Genomic DNA, 12,266 nt, shown 5'->3' on the forward strand with positions numbered 1-12,266 from the left:
AGAGATGTTTGGGAACTAGTCTAATTATTGTTGATTCCAGAATTGGGTTACCTTTGGTCAATGCTCTCTAATAACCATTAAAATGGGACCTCAGTAAGATGAAATCCTTGCTCTCATTTCCATAAATGTAGTCTTTAAGTGTTTAACAAGGGCCTGGCTTAATGTAACTAGTATCTAGAGGTAAACATTTTCATTTGGTACACGTGAGGACAATTTTGAAAAGTCTCTGAATGATTAAAAACTTTTCTTTCTTTTCCTGCCCCTATTATTTCAATGATACCTACAATTTTTCTGTATGTTTTAAGTTTCATGCAATTGTGCCTCTTTTAGAGGCAAACCTATCAAAACATATATTGTGGTCATATGCAAAAGATGTGAAACAGCAAAGTAAGGCTCTCTTTCTCTACACACATGTGTGCACATACACAAAGTAAAAGGAAATTAATTCAAGCACTTAATATAATGTAATCAAGATATGTATAGTCTTCTCTTCAGCTCCATTTGTTAAATCAGAAGTTTAGAAGACAATCTCATAATTTTAATGCTGGAAGAAATTTTAGAGATGATTTGATTCATCCTTCCTCATTTTATAGTTGAGGAAGCAGGTCCAGAGAAGTGAGTGGTACAGTGGGAAACACATGGGAGATAAGAGTCTATGTTCTAATACCAAACATATTGAGCCTTTCAGGAAACCACAATGTCTTTGGGCTCCTTTCTGTAATCAAATAAGGAAACTGAATAGGATAAATCTATGAGGTCCACTCCAGTTCTAACAAGAAAGCGCTATAATGTAGTGACCTACCCAAAGTCATATAGGTGTTTATTAGCATTTATTTTCCCTTGTTTCTAGTTCTATATGGTTTCCACTTTATTGCACTTCTACCTTGACTTTTATAGGAGTAAAAATGAATAAATATTCCTGATATTTTAAATTGAAGGATTTAATTATAACAAAAATGAGAGGAAAAGGAATTCTTTTAGTCAAGTGAGCAGAGCACAGAGCCCGAGACCCACACCTGACACACTTTAATCAAAGCAAAGCCCAAAAAGAGCCCTGCAGTGTAGGTCTCCCAAGCCTCTGTACGTCAAATGAGGACATACTTAACAGGATGCTGGGAAAATGCAGCTCAGGTGTGGCAAATTTTCCACCTGCACACCTTTCAAACATCAAAAGCAGTTTTAATTATCTTTAATCTCAATTAGGAAAAAAGTGCTGAGTTTATGTAAAAGATGCCAGACAATAGGTTGAATTTATACCCAGCATACCTTCCATCAGCAACTGAAGTCTTCTGTACAGCTGCTAAATTTGTAATCTCTCCTTGAGACATGGTTTTATGGAGCTTTGTTTGGCCTTCTGATGAAGTGAAACGCTGCAAAGTCTGTAATAATTACAGGTGTGGAAGAGTTTAAAAATAAATGACACTTTGATAACATTTTAAGTTCCAAGTCTTGGGAATACATAGGAATTCCAGCAGATAAAGCAACGAAGTGAAAATAAATACAATTAGTAACAGACAAAGAAATATCAGACTTGATCAGAGACTTGAATTATGTATCAATGACCTAGTCTAGGCAGGAATTTTGCCCTCTGACAATTGATGAATTACAGCTATTGGATCATATTTTGGACTCATGTAAATGAAGGATCTTTATTGGCATGCAAACGCCAAAATCAGATCTACTTGGAAATTCAGATAAAGTCTTATTAAATATGATCAAGTTAGATTAAGACTTGACTACTAAATTAAAATGTTTGCTCTATTTAGTGGCTTAATTCTTTAAAAGAAATATAGATGATCTCATTATACTGGCAACCTCAGTAGAGGGCTATAACATCAAGATTAAAATATCACTCAGAAATCTCTTCTCCCAAAAATTTATCAAACTATTCCAGGAGTCTAATAAGAGAATACATTTTCCAGTGTAATTTGTAAAAATCAATAGTTTAGAATAGAACCATCAAATTTTGGAATATTCAATCTCTTTATTTTATAAATTAAGAATCTAAGACTCAGAAAAGTGACTGAGTAAGTGATGCAAGAGAATAGAGTTCTAGTCTCAATTCTGTTGCTAATTAGCTACATGACCATGAGTAAATCATTAAGTCTCTTGGTTTCATTTCCTTACCTGTAAAATGAGAAAGTTGGACTAGATGATCTTAAAAGTTATGACCATCAAGTACCATATAAAGGTGATTTATAGATGTGCTATGTAAATACAAGTCATGCTTACATTACCACTTGTTATCCAAGTCATTTCATTATTATCTACCTACCCATATATTTTATCCTTAATTTAAAATAAGTTTTTATTTTTACCTTTCATTCTGTATTTTAAAAAAAACACACATACCTATTTCTTCATCAACAGAAACAGAAAGCATCACCATATTTACAAAAAAAGGAAAATAGTTATCTTTTGCCATATTACTTGTTCTTGGAAACAACAAAAAAAGAATTGCAGAAAGCTGGTAAAAAATGATGAATATTAATGTGAATTTGGTGAGGGGCTGCTGGGGCTAGGTCATGAAGCTAAAGTAAAAGGAGATGGATGGAGAATAGAAGTGGTAGAGCAAGGATGTACTAAAAGAAATTAAAATATTTACATATGGATCAGTACATAAATCTTCCCAACATTACCATGACAACTTTGTTGTTTCCCAAGCAATGGTTTCTTCGCATTATATATATATATTTTTCTCCCCATAACTCCCTCAAGCTGTACAATATTCAGAATAGTCTAAATTGTCTGAATATAAATTTGAGGATGACTAAAGGCATGCAATTCCATCTTTGCCCACCCAGTAAGAAAGTGTCTTGAAAGTTAGTTTTGTTTACATTTTAAGAACCTTTCAACTGATGTATTTTATAAAACTAAGTCTAAAAGCTCAATGCTGGGCTGTGATCAAATTTAGCATGAGGCATTATAGAAGAAAAATGTTACTGTTGATTTAGTAAAAAACTTCACAAATTGGTTCTCCTGTGATAATCATATTAGGCTGATATATCAATAGGCACTAAAGAGGCTCATAATAATTGGAAATTCTAATACCCTCATTTAATTCTGCTTATGATTATAGTGCTTCATAATGCTTTGTCCTTATTATTTAACAATTATTTTCTCCCTATTTAAATAAAATGTATAGAAATATCTGATGTTCTCTGTTGTAGCATCTCTCACTTTGCAATATTGCACTTGATTACTCAATTTATATTCTAGTGTTGTTCAGAGGGCTGAGTGCAAGAATTTGCTAATACCAACTAGTGAGAAGAAAGTCTCTTGATCAGTAGTTTGGTGCCATTCCAAATCTCATGCCACAGTGGGTTTCTCATACAAAGCAGTAGGTGCTCATGAAAGCCTTTCTTTGTTTCCCTCACACACCTATGCCTTACAGAACAAGAGTGCTATTCATTCCTACCTCAATGTAATCAATAAGTCACTTTACCTTCTATCTTAGAATCTATACTAAATATTGGTTCCAAGGCAGAAGAATGGTAAGGACTAGACAATGAGGACTGAGTGACTTGCCCAGAGTCACACTGCTAGAAGTTTGAAGCCATATTTGAACCCAGGTCATCCTCTCTCTAGGCCTGATTCTCTATCCACTGAGCCACATAACTGCCCCCCAAAAAATCAACTAATAAACATTAATTAACTGCTTACAATGTGATAGACACTATCCAAAATGGGAAAGCCCTTGCCTTCAAGGAATTTACAATTAAATGAGGGAAAATACTTGCCAAAAAATATACACAAAGTAAGCTATGTAAAAGATAAAGAGGAAATTATTAAGAAAGGGAAAGATTAAGGATTAGGAAAATTTTCCTGTAAAAATCAGGTTTTTGTGGGGACTTAAAAGAAGCCAGGGAAGTCAAGAGGAAGAACATTCCAAGCATGAGGGACACCAGAAAAAATGCCTGGAGCTGAGAGATGGAATGGCCAAAAAGCCAGTATTCTTGGATGAAGGAGTGCATTTCAGGGAGTAAGACAGAAGAATAAAGAAGTAGAAAGGAGCTAGGTTATGAAGGGCTTTAAATGCCAACAAACCATTACATATTTGATCCCCAAGGTGATAGTCAATCGAATTTACTGGGTAGGCAGGTGATATGGTTGGGCTTGGGATTTAGGAAAATTGAGTGGCTTAATATTGAAGTGGGAAGACTTGAAGCAAACAGACCCACCAGCAGGCTATTGTAATAATCAAGGTGTGAGGTGATAAGGGTCTTGAATAGAAGAGTGGCAGTGTCAAGAGAGAAGGGAGCATATTTGGAAGATGTTGCAAAACTTTGGTAATAGTTAAGATATTGGGGGGGGGGTGTTGTGAGAGATACTGAGGAATCCAGAATGATGAGTATGTTGGGAAACTGAAGGGCTTGGGAGGGTGGTGTTGCCCCTACAGTGACAGGGAATGCAGGAACAAGAAGGGTTGGGGGAAAGATAATGTGTTCTATTTTGGACATATTGCATATTGAGTTTAAGATGCCTACTTGATATGCACTTTGATGTATCTGATCAATTGAAGAACTTAAAACACTAACGTGCCTCCTTTACTATTTTTCCTTGCATAATCATTACAGAACAACTGTATTCAGAGTGGAGTCTTCAGCAGCCACATTCAATAAATCACAACTTATTCCTGAAAAATTTTCTTTAAAACATGCTTAACCAAGTGGTTATCTAGCCTTTTTAGAAAACCTTCAATCACAGGGAACTTATTACCTCCCAAGGTAGCTCATTTCACTTTTGGATACCTTTAATTGGTGAGAAATTTTTGCTTACAGAAAGCCAAAATTTTCCTTTTGTCTCCATGCCTTGGTATTAGCCTTTTCATCCTTACTATGGCCTCAAAGAATCTTTTTCTTACTTCAAGACACAACACGAACACCAACTTTTATAATGAAACCTTTGCTCAACTATGAAAGGTCCTAAATCATTAAACATAGGAAAAGGCCTCTGAGATACCGAGAAATTCAGCTTGTTTATGTGAAGTAAGTATGGTTCCAACTGGCAGAGGAAGAAGGATAGAATAAATGATCTTCTGGAATACCTTTACCATCCCATGGTTTACCTACAGACTGCCTCAAGCAAAGTTTTAGAGGATAGGCAACAGAAATATGAAAATCAAACTGTATGACCTCTGTGTGAACTTGAGACTCCATAGAGAGTATTAAGGAGTTTAATGCTTATGATAATTTTACTCTGTATAACAAGTTTAAAATTTTAGTAACTAATCTAGCCAAGACATGTTATAGGAGTCTCATTGCAATGTTTGTGGGCTATGATGATGTTTGTAATAATATAGAAAATACATAGCTTTTCCAGATGTTCTCCTGAAAACAATATTTAGATATGGTTGATAAGCAACGTCATCAAATGTATTCTAGAATTGAAACTGCCAAATGATCTGCAAAACGATATAGCCAGAAAAAAAGTTAAGCAAATTTGGCACATCAATTAAAAAATATGCATTTGTTAAGCACCTACTATGTGCCAGGTGCTAGGAAAACAAATATTAAAAATGAAAAATGATCTCTACTCTCAAGAAGCTTATATTCTATTGAAGATGTGTACATATATTAGTATATTCTAAGTATATGGAGAATAAACATGAACATAAAATAAATATCAATTACCATATTCAATGTACAAAGCAGATGAGGAGAGGTCTAAGACAGTGATGGGCAAACTTTTTAAAGAGGGGGCCAAATGAAAGGAAATGCTCATCTGTCAGTCTGTTTCTAAGGCAACTCTTTCCAAGTTTCATTGCATTGTATCCTACTCATTGTATTTGTCAGATTAGGAATAATGTCGTGGGGCTAGACAGAACATTTCAGGGGGCTGCATCTGGCCTGCGGGCTGTAGTTTACCCATCACTGGTCTAAGATATCAGACAAAATTACCCAGAATAAATTACCTGGTTTGTTGAGCTCCACACTTTAGAGGTAGAGAGTTAAAGGGACAGAATAAGAGGAATTCAGTGGAATTCTTTGAGTAATGCTCTGGTTGATTTCCTAAAGTCCATATAGGACGATGGAGAAATTGACAGAGCCAACCACTTTTAGAGGAGGTATGGTAGATTTTAGAGCTGTTTCTAAGGTCCATAATGTTCCACAGTGTCTCTGGTCTTCGGGGTCATACTTACATTCTACTTCAATCCTAAACTGGAAAGGCCAAATAAATATCAATGCGAATCTCTATGATCAAGGTAAAAAACCAATCCTGAGATGAATTTTGCTTAGTTTCCTTTCAAATGCTTAAAAATACTGACTTAAATCATGTGGAGAAAGAATAAAAAATAATTTGTGGAAACAGTAAAAGCTTACCGCTAGTTTTAACTGTCTCAATTTAGCAATTAATTATAATGAATACTTTCAAAATATATAATGTGCAAATATAATTTTTAACCAACTTATTTACCAGTCAGAAAATCAAAAGGCAATAAAATAAGTAAAATATTTTGACAAAAGACTGTTTGGTAGCCTCTTTGAGCCCTTTTCTTCAAATGTAAAATGAAAAGAAAAAAACTTTTAGGTCCTTTACAACAATATATCTACAATTCTATGAACTCTTCATGTTTCCTGGATTAGGTAGAGCTAGCTTAGTGTCACAAAAACTGGGTGTCAAAGGCATTTATATACACAGTAACTAGATCTTTAGCCACTACTACAAAGGAAGAGTTGCTTCATAGTCAGTATTTTTGTTAACTAGTTTCATTGAAACTTAAGGCAAAAGACAAACTTTAGGCTTTCCCAAAGGCTAAGGGCCTTCTGTTCTAGGTTGTTTTGCTAGCTACGAAGTCAGACAGGTCACTAATATTTTTAGTAAAGTTGATCCCTGTAAAACCCAGCTTTTTAAAATAATAGAAGAGTTCTACACTTAGTAAATTCAATAGATGCTTAGAAATGACTGGTCTTTAATCTTGTACCTATAATACAAGATACAAATGGAATCTGTAAGATATTTCCACGTTATATTAAAAAACCCCACCCTTTCATATTGCTTATTCCTCCCACCACAAGATCCACTGTCATTATTACCATTTGCTAAATAATTTTTTTCACAAACATAACCACCAGAAGTATCCCCTACCACCTGTGCCCAACAAAAGAGCTAGTAAGAGTGCAGAGAGATAAATGTGCACTGATGAATTCTAATTCTATATGCATGCAATGATCATCAAACTAGGTGAATAGAAGAATCAAGAGAAGAGCTCCCAAGTGATGAGGAAGATTTTTTAAAGGATAGAATCTTCTAAGCAGTGAGTCCCAATCCCTTTCAGCTTCTCAGCAAGGGTTTCTAGTAGATTAAGACTTGGTATGCTAAGAGAACTAATGTTTTGTAAAAGGGTAAACGCTCAGGAATGAAATAGCAGTAACCTATGTTGATCTCATGTTCTTTAAGAAACAAATCTACTTTTTTCAATATAGATTGATAAATTTGAAATTCTTTTGCATGGTCTGAATATTAGAGAATCAAAAGCAAATTAAATTAATTAATTTATACTTTGTTTTTAAATATCATAGTAGCAAATGCCTTTTAATAATAATTAGTCTTTCCTTTGTCAATTCTCAGTTTCGGTTTATTTTTCCTTGGATATGGATGCCTCTAATGAGGCTTCATTTCTCACCACTTAAAAGAAACTGGCTCTAATGAGAGCATAACTGCTGAAGGTCATAGAGGCAACAAGTGTTAGAGAAAGGTACTGAACACAGGTCCTCTTACTCCAGAATCAGTACTCTTTTTACTGTCCTAACCTATGTGAATCCTTTATTCTAAGAGTCTCAGTTTCCTTATCTGTAAAATGAGACACTACGAGAATTGCCTTTTTTTGTATATTAAAAAAAACAGTTCAAGAAGGCTAATTTGAATGGTTTTTGTCTTCATCCATTTGTTTCTTGGACTATAAGTATGGATATTTTAAAAACTGAATATACTGCCAACAAGAAGACACAAAGTTAAAGAAACACTCCGGATAAAAGAAGAAATTCAAAACAAAGTCTGGATAGGAAGGCACATCAATTTCTAGAGCTACATAAATAGAAATTGTAGTATCAACTAAAAAGGTTTGAAGTAAAATCATTCACTGAGCAAATGATAAGGGTATTCTGAAACTTTCCTCCCACAATAAGTAAGTACTTTAGGAGAATATAAGAGATCAATAGCTAAAAAGGAAATTAAGTGAAATTTGTTTCATCCTTTTATTAATATGGTTATGTCTACAAGTGAATTCATTTATTTAAATACCATTTGAATCTCATACTCATAAACATATCCACAACCTTGGGGTGAGGGCAAGGAACATAATCTTTTGCCTTTCTTGTTAGTTAAAAATATTGGCAAGGGTTCTTTTACTGAGAAATGACAAATTTTAAAAAAATGAAGCATTATGTTTGAAGCACACAGTAGGGGGCTTAATAAATGTTCTTATGGGAATTAAGTGAGAACACGTACTTCAGCTATGGGGTTAGTCCATAAGTCTTTACATATTCCCTCCCCCCTTTTTTATGCTAAAAGAAAATTTCAGTATATTAAAGTTGTGTTGTTTTAAGCAACACTACAAATAATCTTAACATTAATAAGCAAATATAAATGTGAAAGTGCTTCTGTATCACTGAAAAGATATGATACTATTTTATCTGCTATTTGCACTGAGGCTTTCCATTTACAAAATCATTAGAGGGAGAAGCAGCAGCAGAGGGTGTCAGTACAGCTAAAGATTAGCAAAGAACATTCCCATAACAACTGATTATTCTGTTTCCCTTATATTTGTTGTAAAATTACCATTTCCGAGTCACTGTGATAAGCCTGCCCCAGGCTTGCTGAAGGCCCTGGCTCAGGGTGAGAAGCTTGGTGAGGGGATAGAAGGGGCTCAATAATGTCATCGTAATCATCTTCCTCTGTATCCCCCTCCCCATCAGCAAAAGTACCTCTAGTCAAGAAATCGGAGCGCGTCCGCGCCATGCGAGCTTTCTTTTTATGGGCCGGTCTGGCAACCTGCTTGACCAAATGATAAAACAGATAACACAACAATGTTTTGTTTCGATTTTTTAAAAAAAAAGGAGATTCTGCTGATGTAAGGCATCAAAGTGTAGGTCTCACATGGACTAATGTATTCCTTAAAACATCCCTCCACCCCACCATAAACATCAGGAGCAATAAAAGGGTTGGGATAAACAAAAAGAAATATACGCATTGCTTAGGAAAGAGGATAGGAACAGATGTTAGGAAATCTATGCTGCTAGACTTCACAATGGAGCAATCAAGTCTTCCTTTCACATGGTTCGATGTCAAGGCTTCACCAAAGTCATGTTTATAAACTGTCCAGTATCACCCCACTGACATTTTTGAATATAATCTCAACTTTTCCTGGAGAAGGCTGTGATTCTCTTGCCATAGTATGCCTCTACTCACTAGCAAATCAGTTTCTCTCTCAGTTCTTTGTGTGCAAATGCTTGTAATCAAGATGAGTAGAATAAGAGGCAGCCAGGAAGTGGAATAATTCCTAAATCAACATAAATTCATTTCAGTTAAAAGAAGAAATAAACAAAACCTTTTGCTTACCTCTCCTTTGACTGGCCCAGTAAATTTCACAGGCTTCCCAGGTGGTTCGCCTCTTGTGTGGAGTTGATTATTTCCATGGCTTAAATATTCCTTACTGAAACTTAAGACAATATAATTACACAGCTTGAAAGAAGATTTTGTTGTCCTATAAAAATCCAACACACAGTAAAACTATCTAGACAAGAACTGAAATTGTATTAATTTTACCAATTAATATTTAATTAGTTTCTAAAATTCCCAAATTATTTTTCTATTTCTTGACTTCTATTGCCAACAACAACAATCTTGAAAATACTGAACTACCAGAGCTTCAGAAAGTAATTCTTGTACTCTTTACTATGAACTGAATGAAGATTTAGGTCTCTAAAACCATGGTTTGGGAGGGGCTTTATGTGGAATGAGAAAGGGGAATACACAGTACAGAAAAATTAACAAAATGTTATCCAGGTAAAGAAAAGTAGGTAGCACAAGATAACTTAGTGTTGATATTAGGTGGTTTTTAAAGACTTCAATTAAAAAAAAATTCTTATTTTTCTTTGAGTTCCATGATGTCAATTTCCCAATCATATAAATTTTACATGAAAATTTGATTAAAATCTGGGTCATTTCTATTTACAAAGTACCATATTCCTTCTAATAGCCCACACTAGACTTTCCCTTTTCTTTAAACTTTATTACTCTTTTATTTATTGCTAGTAATGGCTTAATTACATAATTATTATTTTAATACTGTTTAATAGTTAATTTAATGCATTTCATATATGTTTTCTCCAACAAGCCTGTAGGCTCCTTGAGGTCAGCAATCACTTCTTAACCTTGTTTAAAGATCCCTTCTAATACTTCCTCCCACCTCAGGAAAGTAAAGGCACATAGATTGTACCTAAAAGACATTTTGACTAATTGTCTACTTAAATTTGTTGTGTTTAATTCAGAACACAAGAATCATCCAGTCTAATTCTGGGCCTCACAAGCAGAAAATCTTAAGACAATTTTGATAGATCATTGTGCTAAAAGATCTCTGATGAAGATCTCTTCCCCATCTTTAAAGATTTGATTGAGATAGAGAGAGAGAGAGAGAGAGAGAGAGAGAGAGAGAGAGAGAGAGAGAGAGAGAGAGAGAGAGAGAGAAACACACCCACAAGGACTCAAGGAGATGGAGTCAGAAATAATTAGCCAATTCAACTCAATTCATTTGGCACTGTTCAAGGCTCTAGGGCTATAACAACAGATAGTAGATCATTCTACTTCAACTGTTAGAATTCTTTCTCATTATATCAGATCTGAAACTACATCTTTGAAATCTCTATCCATGTTCTTGATTCTGTTCCCTGGAGCCCAACAAATCAAGCCTAATATCTCTTTCTTATGTAATTTCAAATGTAAATTCAAAAATCAAAAAATCAGTTTTTTTTCTTTTGGGCCTATATCGGTCATCTATTTAAAGAAAATGTCTCCAGAAGAAATTCCCCCTATCAATAAAGATAAGAAAGTAGTCTGCAGNAGAGACACAGAGACAACAAGAGAATGAGAGAACAAGAGAGCACATTCTAAGTCTTTTCCATGTGTCCAGTAGTTCAGCTACTGTTTCCTTCATAAAGATGCTATCAGTTCAAAGAAAGAGATTTTTAGGAAGTACCTGAGCACACTATTTCATGTCATTACATATAAACTTATTCTTTCTAAATACAAGGAATACTACCTATTTGACCATATATCAGATTCTTTGATTCATACATCTATACCATGTACTCAATTAATTTGAGATGGAACAGGTTTAAGTATATAATATTTCAAAGGCATTTTAATTAGTTCTTAAATGGTCTTATCACTTTTCTGCTAAAATCATGAAAATCCACTTTTCAAAGTCTCAGAGAACTGCTTGATATTGAAATAATGTTGTGTAAAAATGTTCTGAAAATAATTTGTACTATAAATCTTTATGTCCAAAAAAAAAAAGAGAGAGATTTTGATATTTCATGCAATCAGAGAATCTTGAGCTAAAAGAAATTTCGGCAGTCATTTAAGCCAATTTCTTCATTAGTAAGGATGAGGAAACTGTCATCCTTCCAATCAGTAAGTGAACTGCCACTTTACTATGTTACAGAGCTATGTATTAGCAAGCCAAAAAGCAATGAGGTAGGCTTTGTCTGCCAATAGAGAGGCAGTTCAGGTTTCTTCAAGTGCTTCTTTGAATATACCACATGGTTAGTTGACTCCTATCTGAGTTGCTGAGCAGTCACAGAGTATTTTTTGAAGTGGTAAACTGCCTTTCATCTCTGTAGAGGGCAGCCAAGATAACACTGGTTAAATTATGAGGCACAAGGGGGAAACACAGAACAGTTATTTTTTGGGAGAATCAAATCTTTAAGGACATGAAAGAGATCTTTTGCACAATAACCCATCTAGATTGTCTTAAGGTTTCCTGCTCAAAGACCCCGAATTGGACTAGGTGATTTTTGTGGTCTGAACACAACTTCCATCTCTGTAGATAATACCTGAATCACAAAGCTGCCAAAAATCCTCAAATGGTCATTTATAGTTTCACTTCATTCCATGTTCAAATTTAATATCCTCAAATGTAAATTCAATTTGTAACAGTACTGTTTGCTTTAAGCAAAAAGCCAAGGGAGGGTGTTGATGGTTGGGAAGGGTTGAAGAAAAAGGAAGTACTGACAATCAACATGGCAGAAAAAAGCCTATAAGAA

General features: G+C 34.6%; 1 protein-coding gene across 1 annotated transcript in view; it reads right to left on the minus strand.

The window, feature by feature from the left end:
- MYO9A (myosin IXA) overlaps positions 1–12,266 on the minus strand; it is a 232,246-nt gene that overhangs the window by 59,571 nt on the left and 160,409 nt on the right. The window contains exons 25-27 of the mRNA XM_044665785.1: positions 9,562–9,661; positions 8,782–8,994; positions 1,267–1,379 (exon numbers count right to left, since the gene is read on the minus strand). Coding sequence (XP_044521720.1) covers positions 1,267–1,379; positions 8,782–8,994; positions 9,562–9,661 — 426 coding nt within the window. The remainder of the gene's footprint in view (positions 1–1,266; positions 1,380–8,781; positions 8,995–9,561; positions 9,662–12,266) is intronic.

The sequence above is a fragment of the Gracilinanus agilis genome, chromosome 2, assembly GCF_016433145.1.
Source record: "Gracilinanus agilis isolate LMUSP501 chromosome 2, AgileGrace, whole genome shotgun sequence".
Taxonomy (NCBI): domain Eukaryota; kingdom Metazoa; phylum Chordata; class Mammalia; order Didelphimorphia; family Didelphidae; genus Gracilinanus; species Gracilinanus agilis.